The sequence below is a fragment of the Paroedura picta genome, chromosome 5, assembly GCF_049243985.1.
Source record: "Paroedura picta isolate Pp20150507F chromosome 5, Ppicta_v3.0, whole genome shotgun sequence".
Taxonomy (NCBI): domain Eukaryota; kingdom Metazoa; phylum Chordata; class Lepidosauria; order Squamata; family Gekkonidae; genus Paroedura; species Paroedura picta.
In genome coordinates this window covers 38,872,519-38,889,798 of record NC_135373.1, presented here as the reverse complement: position 1 = coordinate 38,889,798, position 17,280 = coordinate 38,872,519, and the positions used below count along the sequence as shown (strand labels likewise).

The 17,280-nt window shown below is 46.7% G+C and overlaps 1 protein-coding gene across 2 annotated transcripts in view; it reads left to right on the top strand.

The window, feature by feature from the left end:
• S100PBP (S100P binding protein) overlaps positions 1–17,280 on the top strand; it is a 21,864-nt gene extending 4,584 nt beyond the window's left edge. Inside the window, exons 2-5 of one of the 2 annotated variants that reach the window (XM_077337375.1) lie at positions 4,060–5,104; positions 10,043–10,137; positions 14,738–14,834; positions 16,904–17,280. In XM_077337375.1, coding sequence (XP_077193490.1) covers positions 4,152–5,104; positions 10,043–10,137; positions 14,738–14,834; positions 16,904–17,039 — 1,281 coding nt within the window. In that variant the 5' untranslated portion in view covers positions 4,060–4,151 and the 3' untranslated portion in view covers positions 17,040–17,280. Of the gene's footprint in view, positions 1–3; positions 5,105–10,042; positions 10,138–14,737; positions 14,835–16,903 lie in introns of those variants that run through there. The other variant, XM_077337376.1, reaches the window with a different exon arrangement.

Sequence of the window (17,280 nt, the reverse complement as noted above, 5' to 3'; positions counted from 1 at the left end):
GAGCATCTACATTTCAAGGTTTATTCAATGCTTTATATCTTGAGTATGAAAAACCTTCCCTTAAGAAGCATTTCATACATTCAAAGGGAGTAAATATTTTATATGACTTTTATTTTAGCATTCCCCTAAATGAGATGAGCCTCTTGTGGCGCAGAGTGGTAAGGCAGCCGTCTGAAAGCTTTGCCCATGAGGCTGGGAGTTCAATCCCAGCAGCCGGCTCAAGGTTGACTCAGCCTTCCATCCTTCCGAGGTCGGTAAAATGAGTACCCAGCTTGCTTGCTGGGGGGTAAACGGTAATGACTGGGGAAGGCACTGGCAAACCACCCCGTATTGAGTCTGCCATGAAAACGCTGGAGGGCGTCACCCCAAGGGTCAGACATGACTCGGTGCTTGCACAGGGGATACCTTTACCTTTACCTTTAAATGTTCCATATGTTACGTTCGAAAAATTGGGGAAAGTCCTTGAGGTGAAAAACATGAATCTTCCCCCACCCTCGGCTTCATACGACTAGTTTTGAGGGGGACTGCGTGGCTTGGTGCCAACAGTTAAAGGAGGGAAGAGCTGAGATACTCCCACACACACTTGGGCAGATAAGAGCCTAACAGCAAAGCCACAATGAAGCCTGCATTAAAATTTGAGACCAGTGGCACCTTTAAGACCAACAAAGTTTTATTCTAGGTGTGAGTGTTCATGTACATGCATAGGCAATGGAATAGGAATAATCACAGCAGATTTAGGGACAGAGTAAATTTGCAGGAATTTTTTTCTGCCCTTATATCTGCATTGTGATATGATGGTCCCTAGTTCATTGCCTGAGGAAGTGTGCACGCACACAAAAGCTCACACCCTAGAATAAAACTTTGTTGGTCTTAAAGGTGCCATTGGACTCAAATTTTGCTCTGCAACTTCAGACCAATACGGCTATGCACCTGAATCTACCTGCATTAAAAGTAAGTGGGATCAAACAGTCCCAAAGGCTTTATCTTTCTCCCCCCCCCCCCAATCCTCCTGCACAATCACTTGCAGTTCTGTTTGTACACAGCAAGATTTGGGTAGGCAGAGATATCGTAATGCTTCCGTAGTCTTCTGCTGGGTAGGAGGGATAGAAGCCCATTCCATCCAAGGTATAGCCCAACATGAAAGTGCTCCAGAGAAACATGGAGGAAGAATTTGGCAGGTAATGTACTCCAAAGAGAGTACATTAAGCATATATCCCTTTTCAAACCCAGCTGTTTTTGCTTGCTGTGGCCAGAAGGGCTTTAAACTCAACTTTAAAGGGGAAAAGTGGAACATAACCTTGAGATCACTCCTCTCTTCTTTTAGGCACATCTGAAACTGCTTCCTGTGTGGTCATTGTCTCGGCTGCATGCAAATATCAATCTGCAGCTGACTACGGTGCCATGCATTCCCTTTCCTCAGCTGCAGGGCTGAAGGTGTCACAGTTTCCACTGTCTAAAGTTAATGAAGCAAGCATGACAGATTGGAGTCAGAGAGATCTTTTTCATTTTGTTGCTTGGTATTCTCCCTTTTTTTTGTTTTAATGAGATTTTTCTTATAACTCCATGTTATTAAGGAAAGTAGGTACTTTGCTGGTTCCAGTGATGTGGGCTTTCTGGAAAAATTTGAATTGGAACAGTTTCCATTGGCCTTAGTAGAGCATGATGTTAGTGGCATATCTTGCTTGTTAGTTCCATGTCACATTGGTGATTAGGTCAGGTGAGAAAGAGGCATGCAAGTCAGAATTTTAGCTTTGATTCTGGTTGGACTTGCAGAGCCAATAAGATCAACCCACGACTTGGATTTCCTTCTAACTTTGAAGCTGCAGATTTTTCCTCACATTGCATTGACGATAGCGTCCATTCATTAATGATTAACTTTATGAAATTTAAAAATGGAAAATGTTCTCCATTGAAGACTAAAGCCCTGGAAAATAGTCTATCCCATAATCTAGTTTATTCCACAGATACTGAGTAAACTATTTAGCACTTTTTGACCCACATTTTCACACAGTAGGGAGCCGTTTGAGTTAGGACTCCATTTGTGCCTAAGGAATAATTCAGTGCAGCTTTGAAGTCTACATTTTTTGAAACCTACAGAATGGGGTGTAAGAAGAGAACCCCTTGTTTTATGCATTATCATGTGCATGTATGTGAAATGTTAGGGTGACACTAGCTCTGTTCTTTGTAGCATCCTGCCGATTTGACAAAGGGGGGTGGAATGTGGAAGAGTAGGCAGCCGATTGATAAATGTAGTAGAATGAACCTTCCCCCTTGTGTGTGAGCAAGATTCAGCAAAATCAATAAAACCAATAATCCAAAAAATCAGATTAAGCAAAAAATAAAATGTATTTTGCGCAAAATAGGGAGATCAACAGTACATTATAATACAGATTTACATCCCAGCAAGGCAAGCACAGATCTTTTATAACTTTCCCATCTTGTCAGTTTAGAGTTTGCACATTTCCATTGGTCCATGCATCATCATTAGGTACCTTGACACCTTTGGATTGGCCAGGGTCTCAGGGCAATTGCTCTGACCCCATCCTGATGGCTGGGTTACCTCTCTCACAAGAAGGTATTGTTGTAGAGTACTAGAACAATCTTCTCAGAATGCCCCTCCCAGTGATACTTCTTGAGATGTGCACATTCCTAGATCTGCAACATTTCATCCTTGAAGGCAAACTGCAATAGACTCCTTTTGGTTCCCTTATCTTCCATGTGGCAGCATACATGACTCTCTCGCTGGTAGCTAATGGCTGCTGCAGGTCTTCTGGTCCCTGTGAAACACTGGTCAAGCTACATTTTATTATAGCATATTAAAAGATTTCACCAAGTATTTCCTGTGGTCTCACAGTAGCATTTTTTCCTGGCGCATTGGACTGCTTTGGAGGCTCTTGATTAGTTTAAAAAAAATCTTAATAGGAGGATTGATAATTCCTATGGACTGGTCTTCTTCCATGTATAGCCAGTACCATCCCATTGTGACAAGCATCTCTGAGGCTTTTATATTGCCAGACCAGAGAAAGATTGGGCTAAAAGTTGTTTCTTCACTGTGATAAGCCTACAGAACCAGGAAAGGAACACCTGCCAATGAAAAGGTTCTCTGGGTATCAAGTATATACCAGATTCCCCTAATTCTTGAAACTATTCAAAGGGAGAGCTAGTATTTGGATCAAGTTTTTAAAAAATCAAATTGGAGCTCCTGGATTCTGCAGTGTCTGATGGTGACGTCATGTGAGCTTGGTTCTGTTACTTGCTTCTGCGGAAGTAGGTGAGATATGCAAACATCTAGAGAAGAGTCTGAGAATGGCTTGTTATAAATACAGAAGAATATTATAAGGGTATTTGGTGCTGTGTTGACAAAGAACAGCATATTTCTCATTTTCTGTTTGGAGATGTTATGTAAACATCTCTGGCTGCTTTCTGTCACTATTTGTCATCTTTGCTTGGCACGCCTTGTTTCCTGGTAAGTGTGCTAGAGGTTGCTGCCTAAAATTTGCACGGTGTTTAGCAATTTTCATTGAGGCTCTTCTAAGAAGCTGGCAAATTACAGTGACTCCTGCTACAGAATGGAAGGCTAGAGAGTCTGGGGCAGGGAACTGCAGCCCTTGGGCTCCAGCTCACAAAAGCTGCCAAAATAAAATTGCTGCAGTGCCCCAAGGCTCCTTGTTGCATCGGCTGTAGGACATGGCATCAACTCTGAGGGTGGCAGAAGATTCAGACAGGCTCCTTAGCCATTCCTGTTCCTGAAGCTTAATTCCACAAGATCAAGTTTTGGAACAGCTCATACCCTTTTCACATTACCACACAGCAAATTCTTGGGTTTGAGGCATTTTGGTGGGCATTTTTTTTCCTGACTGCTCCGTCCTTCCTCACTGTGTTTCCTAGAAATTAGTCTAATTGGTTTTACTTTCAGGTAAGTTCAGACTTTGGAGGAAAAAGAGGAGGGGGAAAAATGGTGAGACGAGTCTCTTAGATGCGGGTATGATTAACAGAAGCGGGAAGAGAGCTTTGTGTGTTAAGACTTCTTCAGTAGCTTCTTCTGCTTTCTTTTTACAGGCCGCTGAAAGCACCTTTGGCAGAAGCAAAAGCTGAGTGTAGGATCTCTAGCAGAGGGGTCATTTAGAAAGTGCAGAAGTGAGGGAAGAAACATGGCAAGCAGGTATTTCCGCTCCTGCCATTCTGGTCTCTATCATGAAGTTAAAGTCACTATTTTAAATGATTTAGTTTCCAGGAGCAAGAGGCCCTTTGACGACTTCCAAGAGGGGGAACAAGTCTTGCAACCTGAAGTTAAGAAACAGCGGTGCAGCTCACCCTTCCTGTCATCTCCAAGCGACAGAATAGCAGGTTCCCAGGTTTACGATGACAGCGACCTGGACGCCACCTTACTGGAATACGACGATGGGGAATCCCCTGACTCCCCCTTCTGGGGTACCCTTGAAGATGAGGATAGGCTTTTGGCAGATGACACAAGTGATGGGTTCAGTGTAGAAGGTGTGGGCAGTGGGTTTGCCGAGGCGTCCTTACAAATCACTCTGCATCAGAATGTTCCTCCGGCCCCAAGGGTGAGTGCAGAGCCTCTCCCTCCGAATGGCCTTTCAGTCCCCTCTAGCAGTGATCTTCCTCACAGCTGTGCCCCTGCAAATCCAGGGGAAGGAAGCCATGCAGATGTCGATTCTCAAAGCCAAACAGGTCTGAGCTGGAGTCCAGGTGGGCTGCAAGATGCAGGGTCAATTGAGGCAGGTTTTTTTAGCCTCCAGAAAGAGGTTAGCGGATCTGGGATAGCGGATAAGGAAGCTGCTCGGACGGTAGAAGAGGAGACACCCGCTGTGAGCCAGTTAATGGCCGAGTGTGAATCTGCTAGTGTGGCGACTGACAGGCCCTCTGAGGAACAGGCTTTCGTACAGCAATGTGGGGTAGTAGGAGAGAGCACAGCTGGCCCACCGTGTGAGACTCAGGGAGAATCGTACTCTGCCGCTGAGGTTGCAACAGAACATCCCATCGCTGCCCCAAACAAGGACCACGTAGAAGACCCTGGCACTGAAGAGCCCGAAAACCCCAGCCCCAAAGAACCTGAAGACCTCAGCCCTGATGATTCCAGGAGGTTAGAAAGCCTTCCTCTATTACATGCAGCTTGGCTTGGTTTCCTAAGTAAATTGTGGCCTGGTGGGGCTACATTCTTTTCTTTTCCTGCTCTCTGCTCGTGGCATGCAGCTGTGCAATTGCACAGATGAGTCTCAGGGAGTTAGTGGTTTTCTTTGAAGTTTCGGTCTCTTCTGAGACTCTCTTTATTTAAATGACCGCTCCTAAAATCTGATGTGGCCTGATTTGTCTTGTCTTGTACTTCTGTGCTTTCCACTAGTTCACTTTCTCAACTAGCATTTCCTGGAAGGGTTTCCCGAGTGGGTGGGAATTAATTAATTTTTAATATATTTTTTAAAAAATTGTTAAACATTGATCAGGTGATATGGCCATGGATGGTCATGTTCACCCACCCACACCCTCCCAAAGTGGTCAATGATGGGCCTGGAGAGGCTGGGGAGGGACCCCGGGTGGGCATGTACACAGCTATGCTTTCCATATTCTGCATGATCGTGCCACTTCTGGGATTTCTCAGCAGTAAAAAAGTTGAGAAAGGCAGCACTAGACGGTAGCAAGTACATGGCTGATTTCTGAATTGGATGTTCCACGTTCAAATGGGCAGGAGGACCCTTCTGAGAGGCCAGCTGGTCAGGCAGGCTAATTGAACTCTATTTAGATTTTTCTAATTCTCTTTATAATAGCCTTTTGCAGGGCTTCAGAAGGCACAGCCCTCAGCCATACCCTGATGAGTGCCTAAGCTCTGCCCCCTTTGGGAAGAGATGAGTTACCACTTCTCCCGAGGAATCCATGAGGCCATCTGTCGGGTGGTTCTCATTGCTCTTGCTAGGGAGGCAGGTACAAATCGTCTTCCCCTTCCCCTTCCTGTCTCCATAGCTGGAACTGCCCCTTTCTCCTACCTCTGAAAGAGAGAGGTTGAGCTGTGCTTTCAACCTCTTTGTTTGATCTAGTTTTAGCCTTCTCAAGCTTTATTCCTATTGTTTTTCTCTCTCTTTTGATCTCTGTTCGTCTAGCTCTGCTGCTTGCTTCTGATTTCACTCCCTTCTCCCCCCCCCCCATCTGCTTTTGTATGGATTGGAGAGAGAGTCTTGGATGCACTTGCAGGGGAAGAGATTTTTCAGGGAGAGTGCTGCAATGGCGGCAGAGCAAGCGGACAATAGTCTCCTCTCTGGGTCTGATTTAGAGGTAGAAGTGACCCTCCATAGGAGAGGCAACAGGATCAGCGGACTGGGCTCAGGTAGAGAATGTACTGACTGTGGCCTTCTACATGCCTTCCCTCCATATCCCATCCTGCCAAAGGTAGGAAAATTCAACAACAGGAAGTGCAGGTGACACAGGAGACCTTGGTTTTTGACCATCTTGCACGGAGGGACAGCATCTCACCCTGCTAGTGATAGCAGATCTAGTTCACCAGGGACCAATTTGGTACCACAACCTTGACAGCCTGGTGGTTGAACAGGATACACTGATCAAGGAGGGTTTAGCTTACACAGTTTTGGCATCTAGGAGGGCGTTCACAATGTGCAAATATAATTGCGCATGGAAGGCCTTCACCATTAGACTACTTAAGCCCATTTGTTAGGGACGTGCTAGCTTTCCTCCTGGAAGGACTGGACAGAGGTCTGAAGTCGTCAACAGCTTCGGCTACAGTTATCCCACCAGTCAAGGGGATTCATTTATCCAGGAATCAGCATGTCATGAGGTTCCTTAGAGGTGCGACTGTCATTTCTTCTCCACAGGTACACAGATTCCCAGTGTGGAGTCTACATACAGTGTTAGCCACGCTAATGAAAAAGCCTTTCGAGTTGATTGGGGAGATTTCCCTTAACCATCTTAGAATGAAAGCCACCTTTTTAGTGGCCATCAGCCAGAAGGGTCTCAGAATTGGAGATGCTATCACTTAGGATAAGGTAGTGCTCTGGTTGGATCCATCTTTTTGTCCTAAGGTTAACTCAGCCTTTCAAAGGTTGCAGATTAATCTACTTTTTTCTGTCCATCTCCCAAGCATCCGAAAGGTTGCATGACACCAGTTAGACATTAGGAGAACTCTTAAGGCCTACCTAATTAGGACAGGACCTTTTCAGAGGTCTGACACCCCCAAGCAAAAGGGAAAAGATGTCAAAGAATGTCAAAGAATCTCTACGGTCATGCATTGCGGAGGCCTATAAGGTTCAAAGTTTGCTAGTGCCAGACAGTATCAAGGCACACTCGGTATGGTGCATGGCCACTTATGTGACTCTTTCTAGTTCTCCCTCAGTAAGGGAAATTTGTAAGGCCCCTACATTGTTATCAGTATTGACCTTTGTCAAACACTGTAAGTTAAATTTGCTCAGTTAAGTTGATGAGGCATTTGGAAGGAGAGTTCTCCAGCAGGTGGTAGGGATAGATGCAGTTTCCCACCCATGACTCTGTGACTGCTTTGTTAAGTCCCAACACAGATGGCCTCATGGACTCCTCAAGAGAATTACCATTGTGTACTCTCCATGAATGGTCCTTCTCCATGGAATTGATGAAGCTGTGTGGCCCACCTGGTGTGTTGTCTGTCTTTAGCACAGCTGAGCTTCCAGAAACAAAACAAAATTAAAATAATGGAAGGGGTATGAATTAGGTGACTTTCTTCCTCTTCCTTTCACCTGTCTCTCCTGAAGTTTCATATTGAGTGGTTATCGTTTGTTAGTCCTTGTGGTGAGGGCATTTGTTGTTTGTCCTCAATTTTTGTTTACTGTGGAACTTTCAAAACTGAAGTAGGAGGGGTGGTTCCAGCTAGGGAAATAGGAAGGGGAAGATTTGTTCCTGTCTCCCTAGCAACAGCAGCGGGAACCACCCAACACAGATGGCCTCATGGATTCCACAGAGAAGGACTATTCATGAAGAGTACACAACGCTAGGTAGATCTCTGGCCTTCTGCCAAATGTCTAGGCATTTCTCTTTTGTGGGCCATGAAGATTTGGCAGCTGCAAGTCATCCTTTACCCTGATTTTGGCAGGGGTACTGCTTTTCCTTCCCACAGGGATTTCCCTTTGACCTGGTGTCCCAGTGTCCTTACCTGCCCCTAAATTTGGTATGGAAGCCACCAATGACTATGGCACATCTTCCATAGTAGTGCTGAAAGCACACAGTAGCCTGGCACCACTACCAATTCTCCCTCCCCAGATTTCTAGCCACCTTTTGCCTCAGTTGCCAGGGCCTACTTTCTCCTTTGCCAGCAGAGTGCCTCTTAATTTCAGTGTTGCCACATGGCATTGTTAGCACATCTGGGTTTTGGCAGTCACCTCCAGGTGGTTGTTCTGACTCTGTGGTAGCTCCTAGGAAGGCTCTTAGAGCAGCTGTCTCCATATACCTGTTGTACCCTTAGGTTGTCTCTCTGGGGAGTCTAGTCCCAGCTGGGTCTGCCGGGACAAAAGTCCATGTCGGCTGTTTGGTTGCTTCTGCATGGGGGAATCCCAACCCCATTATCACTGCTAGGTAAAGTAATGTTTCTGCATTTGTAGCAGCAAGAGAACATCTACAGTGGGTGATTCTCTTGTTTTCCCTCCCCATTATCTCATACCCTATCTCACCTCCCAGTGCTGCCAGAGGGCTTTTTAATGAGTTTTTTTTTTAAATAACAACAGCTGTTGGTGTATCACTGTATAGCAGTATACTTACCGTAGATATTTTAGAACAATAATCATGGCAGAAAAACTACCAGTGGCAGTTGTATGGAAAATGTCACTGGATGCACATGGGGAGGTGTGGGCATCCACATATCCCTCTGCACTGCGAAATTTGATTTTGTCTATATTGTCCAGTATTTTTCTATCTGTGTCTGCTGAATATAACTGCATGTTCATCTAGATTAAGCATGATCCTCCAGCACTGGGATGCCTATTCCTCTTCCCCCTGCTGTATTAGGACTTGGGTAAAGTTCCTCCATACAAAGACCTTAAGTACCTTTCTTCAGTATCAACTCTTAAGCCTGCTGATACTACTCCTTCATGTAGTCCAAGGGCATTCTTTTGCACTGGAGTGGGGGCCCAGTAATTAGGCTAATCTGGCATCCCACCCAAAAAAGGGCTGCTTGTCCAAAGTTGAGGGGCACAGTTCCACCTGCTGCTCTTTGCTGGGATGTACGAGGCACTGCTCCTGTCATCCCCCCCCCTGTTTCCCAGAGGGCTTGCTGATGCACCTGGCAGAGATTACCTGGCAAATTTTGAAGATGTTAGTGAATTTCCTGACCTACTGAATGGTCTCCCATCCTGACCAGTATAGCCTTTTGACACTGAGAACACCAGTGGATCTAGTAAAAAGTCCCATTATGTGGGATGCTCTGAAACAGAGCTAAGAGCTTGACACATTCAGCTATTCGGCTAGGATGTGATAGCTGCTGTCTTCAGGTGATGGATATGCAAGAAGTAGAGCTGGTTTTTCGTACCCTGCTTTTTATTACCTGAAGGACACTCAAAGTAGCTTACAAGCACCTTCCCTTCCTTTCTTCACAACAGATACCCAGTAGAGATGGCCCAGCTAGGCTGTCAAACAAGATTTGAAAGTGACTTGATAACCAATAAACGGCTTCTGTTAATAGGTTCTCACTATCTTGTGGACTGATTGAGGAAAAAAGTTTGTGCCACTCTTGTGAGGGGAAAAAAACTGGAATTCATGAACTTCAGATTCTGAAAACGGGGTGGCAAATGGCCTCATTCCATCCAACATTTCAAAACATTGTTCAACAGATTTTCATCAAGCATCACGTGCGATGGCTTGGCTTTAGTTCTTAAAAAGGTAGGAGACTTTTGATAATCTAAACCTTGGAAGTGCAGGCTCCCAAGCAGGGAATTAATTGCAGGGCTCCACAAACAGCAGTAAGGCCATAGTTTTCTTTTGTCTAATTGTCTCAGTTATTTGCTTTTTTCACACCACCAGCTAGGTAGGGATGACTTGCTATCTTTTCCCCTTGTAGACGGCTAATATGCATCTCAGAGGAAGAACTCTGGAGGAGCAAGAAGAAATATGTCGAAGATGTACTTGCCCACGCTAAAAATAGTAGCATCATAGGTAAGCCAAAGGCTAAAAGCCAAAAGATGAGTCAGCGAAGCCATCCATGTATTCAAAAAAGGTAGGTAAATTGAGAAAGAGCCTCCTGTGGCTTTCCTCCTGCCTCTGCTAGGGCATGTCATAATCACAGAGCACCTCTTCCCCCAGGTAAGGTTCTCCCTCTGGCCCTTTCCCCCCCGCCAGACCAAAGATCAAATTGCTTGGTATTTGGTCTGATATTTTTCTTTCATGGTAAAGTTTTGTTCCCAAAGTAATTGCATATCTTTTTCGAGGACCGATTGGCTAGCGAACATGAGCCTTCCTTCCTTCTATTTGTCCCAATAAGACCTCACCTTTCTTAAAAGAGTTCAGGGTGATTTTCCAGGAGGCTTCCTCAATCTCACATCAACCCTGTGTCATCACAAAATGATGACTGCTCAAGAGTCCTTTTTAGGCTTTCTTGGTCTCCTAGGTTCTGCACTCTAGCTGCTGTACCCATGTTTTCAAACATGATTGCTTGACTTGAATACACTTGGTTATCTATTTGCTTATAGCTCCTGTCTAGAAAATGGCAGCTTTTTGCTTATGAGACATGCACTATGCATTATGGGAGTTAGTTGTGGGGAAAGGAGGGGGGTGGATTGGTGGGACACAATTTTTCCTTGAGCAGGGTTTGTTCCAGCTGGCCGTTTGGTCCGTTCTGATTTTCCCAGAATGCAAAGGCCACTTCTCCTAAAGAAAAAGAAGAAGAAGAAGAGTTGGTTTTTATATGCTGCTTTTCCCTACCCAAAGGAGGCTCAAAGCGGCTTACAGTCGCCTTCCCATTCCTCTGATGGTCTGTTTTCTCGTTTCTACATTTTAGCCATGGGGGTAGGCAATCTTCTTAGGCTGAAAAAAATAATTGATCTGCCTGTGAAGATGTTGAGGCATTGGCAAAAAAGCGGGGGCAATGAGGGTTGTGCCTGAAGCAAGGCAAGTTCCAGGTGTTCTGCCATCATCTCTGGAATTTACCTTGGACTTGGCTTGTGACAGTGCTGGTGTGGGAGCGGATGGTGTCAAGCACAAGCCATGCCTGTTGACTTCTGTCACACCACTGGCCCTGACAGTGCTGCCAGGCGCTGGGTTGTCTGGGTGGAGGCCTGCTTGTGGGTACCAAGTGAAATGGTCCTGAAGAAGAGCTTTAAGGGGAAACTTCCATGTAGTTGCATGCAATCTGCGTCTCCCTGTGTGCTGTTCTAACAGGTGCTCAACTGCTGGGCTGTTCCCAGCATGCGAGTTGAGGTAGAACCAGAAATGTATTTAGGGCTCTGTTTTTCTGGGCTGCCTTTCAAATAGGCAGAGGGCCGGTTCAGAACCTTGGCACATCCTTAGAGCTTTCTCTGGGAAGCTTGCCTGTAGCATGGATGTTGATCTCAAAAAGGTCGAATTTGGCCAGATACATAGAAAGGGAAATAGGGGAAGACCTGGCTTTCCCAGTAATTTACCCTGGAGCCTAGATAGGGGACAAGGGAATGGTAGATCACATCTTTGCCTCCAGAAGGGCCCCTAAATCCTTTGTGACTTCATTTAAGAAAGGCTGTAAGCCAGTAACCATTGGGAATGGCCTCTGCCTGAGACCTTTGGGAGTTACCCCTGCCAGTCTCAATGGATAACACTGAGTTGTACGACCCTGCTGGTTTGGATTGTATAAGACATGCCCTTTCACAGTTTCTGTCTTGTGTTGATGAGGCTTGCGCAGAGGACGTCCTGGTGCACCATGGCTGATTTTGCTGGGAGTACTGTATTTGCCGGCATATAAGACGACTGGGCATATAAGACGACCCCCCAACATTTCCATTTAAAATATAGAGTTTGTTGCATTACATTACAGTACTATGGGCCACTATGGGCAGCTCTGTCTATCCCAACTGAAGTGCACCTGGCGTATAGGACAACCCCCCCCCCCACTTGGAGGCATGTTTTTCAGGGGGGAAAAGTAGTCTTATACGCCAGCAAATACTGTACCTTTTGGTGGGGATGGGAGCCCCGCCCCTGTGTGAAAAAGGTTTTGCAGGTGGAGAAATGGTTAGATAAGCCACTGGGGTGTTGTTGTGACTGACTTCTCGAATCCTTTATCTTTGCAGGCTTCTTTTCGGCTCGCCCTGATGTTAGCATTCTTTCTCTTGTTGTTGATAAGAGCGCCCTTCTCTTTGCCTGGCTAGTAACAGTCACGCTGTTTTGCTCCTGAAATGCCTGTTCCCCGATCACGGCGTTACTCAGACTCTTCTGAGCTCCGCCAGCCCCAGTCATCCGTTTCACTCACATTAGACAAGGAACAAGGCAGTTGAGGACAGGGGCACTTGAAGAAGTGGGGAGAGAGACGTGGGAGGCAAAGGGGGCCAAGGTGCTAATGGCCCTGCAGGGCAGATCCTCAGGTAAGATCATTGCCATTGTTCGATCAGTCGAGTACTTTGAGAGTGTTAATATTATTAGAACAAAAATGATTCTGCTTCTGTATTTGATCCTGGCTTGTAGCATCTTGCTAGAGGGTTTGCCCTGTGGAGCCCAAGGGATTGTAGATGGGGAGGGGCTGTGACTCCATAGCAGAGCACCCCCTTGGCATGAAGAAGGTCCCAGTTTAATTTCCTGGTTTCTCCTGTTGAAAGGATCTGTTAGTAGATCTCTACCAGAGACCTTGGGTAGCAAATAGTTACCTTGATGGGCCAGTGGTTTGATTCAGAATGAGGCAGCTTCTTCTGAAGTGGTGATGGGCCAGCTGCTTTGAAGGAGGCGGTGATTACCTCTCTTAGACCAGTTATGGGCCAACAAAGAGCCTCTTTTTGAGCAGCAGGCCATGCCCAAATGTCGTTAGATGAGACATTCATGAGACATTCATTTCAGTCTGATTTCAGAACTGGTTTTAGAGACTGTTTCAGTTATCCTGGTGGAGGATCTTTGCCAGGAGAGAGAGCGCGTTGATTCTCCTGGACCTCTGTGGATCCTTAGATATAGTGTGGTGTCTTTCTGGATGAAGCAGGGATTGGGGGATGTTGTGCTACAGCAGTTGGGCCTCACTTGGAGTCCTGTGTTCAGTTTTGGGCACCCCAGTTGAAGAGGGATGTAGACAAGGGGGTGGCAGGTTACACTGGATGAGCGATAGGGCTGTGAGAGTCCTGCATATTATAGGAGGTTGGACTAGATGACCCATGAGGTCCCTTCCACCTCTATTATTCTATGAATCTATGATTCTAGTTCTTTTCCTGTGTTGCTGGCTGTCTCCAGAAGGTGGTGCTAGGAGGCTGCTCTGTGACCGTGATGCCTACGCGGTGTGGCAACCCACCCGTTTCCATCTTGTTTCACGTACTGCTTAACAGGCTAGTTTCTAAAAGTAAATCCATTATAATGGCCACAATGAATGCTTCCGAGCCCTTGAAATGGCACCCCCAGGGCACAAGAGTACACAAAAAGCCAGAGGATTGTTCTCGCCGCCCTGTGTAGTTCACAGTGGAAATATGCTGAAAAGATAGCCGAGCTTAGAGGAGCAGCTCTCCCAGTGTGCATTAACTGCCGTTTGTCTGTGCATGTGATCCTACCTTCTAGCGCATTTGTGTCTTCAGTACAGCTGAGACCAAAATCTTTCCTCCTCGTGGCTAAAAGAGGGGAGGGTGTGGCTGAGCAGATATCTTCCTTCCCTTGCCCCTCTCTTCTGAAGCCTCGGTTACAGAAATCGGCTTTCGTTGGTCATCAGCGGCGTAACTGCTCCAAGCCCTGCACTGTAATCCAGAGGACTTTGGAAGGCTCCCATTTAAATGGCTGTGCAAGCTCAGTGCAGAGTGGAACCAGGCTGACCAAGTTTGCAAAAGGGCACTGATAGATTTGCTTTGTGGTAAACGGAGCCCACGATGAGATGTGTAGGAGGCAGGGCTGGAGGCATATCTCAGGCCTGGAGATGCCATGGGATCACTTAAGCCTGGGGCCTACTGAAGGCTATTAAATGCACCCTCTCCCCTGCCTGTTTTGCAGCGTCAACATTTTTTTTTTTAACGTTGGAGGGACCTTCACAGCCTTGGGAAAAGGTAGCCTCCCTCACCCACCTTCTGGCTGCCTTGGCTCAGCTTAAGCTTATTTGCCAGTTTTCTTCTCCATCCCCCTCTTCTACACCTGTTTTTATACTTGCTCGTGCTGCCTAGAAATGTCCTTGAAAAGCTCGGCCTCTCTCCCCTTCCCTTCAAGCTGCATGCATTTAAACAAAACCTTGTGCAATTCTAAAGGCTCCCCCCCCTCCTTTCTCACTTGCAGTAACTCTTTCTTGCCTTGACGCTCAATCCCAGAAAGGGCTAAAAGGAAATTGAGTTCCTAGGTGTAAAGGCTTGCTGGGTATAGCTTTGTCAGTTAAAGTAATTTCTTAGTGACATGCGAACTCCCTTGACCGAACAAGACCAAGACTGTGGTTCATTGAACTTCCTGTGTTTCAGAAGGGGGCTAGTGCAGCCATTTCCTGCCAGCTGGCACCAAGGGGGGGGCAAGAAAGGGGACAGTGAGTGTAGAAGAGACAGAGGCGCCTCTGCCCCTACTAGGGCTTGAGGCAGGGACGCTGGATCACAGTATCTCTTGGTTGACAGCTGGCTCTGTCCAATTGCAGGCCCCGTCAATGAACTGCATGAGCTGATGAACAAGGTTGCTTCTGAGTACCACTTCCCGGAGCCCAGCTACAGACACCCGACAGACTTGACTGTGAGGTAGGATACCCCCTCCTCCCTCCCTCCCTCCCATTGCCCTCGGTGCAAGGATGGGAAGCCCACACGGTGGAAGGAAACAGAAGCAGGAGTGGGGGGCGGTCCCCAGTTGACTGAAAGTGCTTCAAGGCAAGCCGCGGATGGAGCCCAGGAGCTTGTCCCTCGGTGACCAAGGATAGTTCGAGCGTCATGCACATAGCTCTGAGATGCTCACCGAGGCAAATTGCCCAGTTCAGAAAGACACACAAGCAAGGAACAAGATAGCCAGCCTTTGGCTTCCGGGGGCTGTCCTGGATTCTAATAGAAGTAAATCTCTTGGTTAATGTCATTCATTTCTCATGTCCCGCAGCAGTGGATAATTGATGTCTGCCGTGTTGAGCTTTGATGGCCACTTGCTGACACGGCTTTAAAGCAAGATCAATCATGTTCACAGAAGATGGGCGCCTCTGTCAGCACCTGTTAGCCATGGTAACAGGCACTGCCTTCTGCAGAGGCAGGTTCCCTTGAAGACGAGATACTGGCGGTAAACGTTGGAAGGCCATCATGATGTGGCCTTCTACTATGAAGTAGAAGAGCTGGGCTTTTTGTACCCAGCTTTTCACTACCCCTCCCAGTAGTCAGGTATCTTGTATGCTTGCAGGCTGCTACATCTCTACCTGGTATGGGGAAATGGTTCGCTATTCAAAGCCTATTGGATTGACCCTCAAAAGAATTTCAAGACCTAGATGAGGAGTCAGTGTTTTGCTGAGTTAAACTCCAAATCCTGGATATTGACCATCAAGAACGAATAACTGATGCTCGGAGATCCTGTTTACCGCTGTTTTATCTACACACTGGTCTTCGCCTCCCTACTTCTCTTCACTGATTAACCCACATCTTAGGCGCTGCTTTATGTTAGCATGCCTAAACTCCCCTCCTTCAGCCTGGCTGAGAGGATGGCGTACAAATGTCCCCCATGCTGAGCGCTCTTGCTCCTGTTAGACCAACCGACTCAAAACAGCAGCACATAGACTGCTTCACTGCCCTGTCTACTACTTGTGAACATTACCTTACACCATGGTTGAGAAGAACAGCAGTCCGTAGTGATAAGGTTCAGGTGCGCTTTCTTTTAGGTGATGGAGGCTCATTGATTTTGGAAGCTGTACCTGGATTCCTATATATATTCCTCTGCTACCACCCAATTGTGTGCATGAAGTTATTATCTAACTAGGGACCAAGCCCGTTGCATTGCGGAATACAATGGGGACTAGATTGGGGAGGGGTGGAAGAACTCTGCGGATGGCCTCCCCCTCCTCCCAGGATCTAGAAAGGCTGCAGGCAGCTGTTATAGAACTCACTAGCAGGGGCAGCTTTCATGCAGCAGGGATCTGCAGCCTCCGAGCCTCGGAGTAGTGGAAGGAGGAGGGGTGGTCAGGAGTGGGGGACAGAAGGCAGTTGGATGGCTGCTGGACAGACAGGCAAGCCGGTTGGAGGAGGAGACATTCAGGGGTGGGACAGCCACCCTGAATGGGTATTAAGGGCTGAGTGGCACTTAAGCCATGAGACACGCTCCTCCTACAAGCCCTTACCAGAAACATATTACGTGGAACAGATTTCAGTTTATTTATTCCATTATTCCATTTATTCTTATGTACTGTTACCCTGCTTTTATAAATCGTGCCTTTAAAGGTTTATTAATAATTTTCACAACCCAAGGCATCTCGAAGCAGCTTACAATCGCCTTCCTTCCCTCTCCCTACAACAGACACCCTGTGAGGGAGGTGGGGCTGAGAGAGCTCTGAGGACTGTGAGTAGCCCAAGGTCACGCAGCTGGCTGCATGTGGAGGAGGAGTGGGGAATCAATCCCAGTTCTCCAGGTCAGAAGCCATGGTGTTTTACCTACTGCCCCCCACTGGGCTTCTACTGCCATTGGAGGCACAATGCTGGGTCAGATGTGTCAAGATAGATTAGAGACTTGAGAGTAGGTAGAAGTTAGGCCAATCACGACTGTGGGCTTCCTTCTTTGGGCTTAGGTGTGCTTTAGGATTGGCATTAGAGCTTCTCTCCTGATTCTCTCCCACCTCCCCACTCAGAAACTATGCCCATCGAACTAACGGAGAGATCAAAAAGTGCAGCCTGGAAAAGTGGGTGGACCGGAATCTGCGCCATTTCCCTCGTTTCGCAGGAATCCCGGACAAGTTTGAACGCAGCCCGATCCCAAGCCGTTAGAAGCTGTCCCGCCGCTGACAACTAAGCGGTGGGCCGATTTGCACTTTAAAATTTATCTCACTGCTGACCATTCTTCTGATTTGTTTTTTTTATTATTATTATATTATATATTTTATTATTTGTGTAAGTTAAGGCCAGTTTTTCATGCCATTATTTGTTTTGGGGAGTTCTGCTGTTTTCACCATTGTGTCTGATGTAGTGCACTTTGATATTTTATAAATATTTCTACCTTTTAAATGTC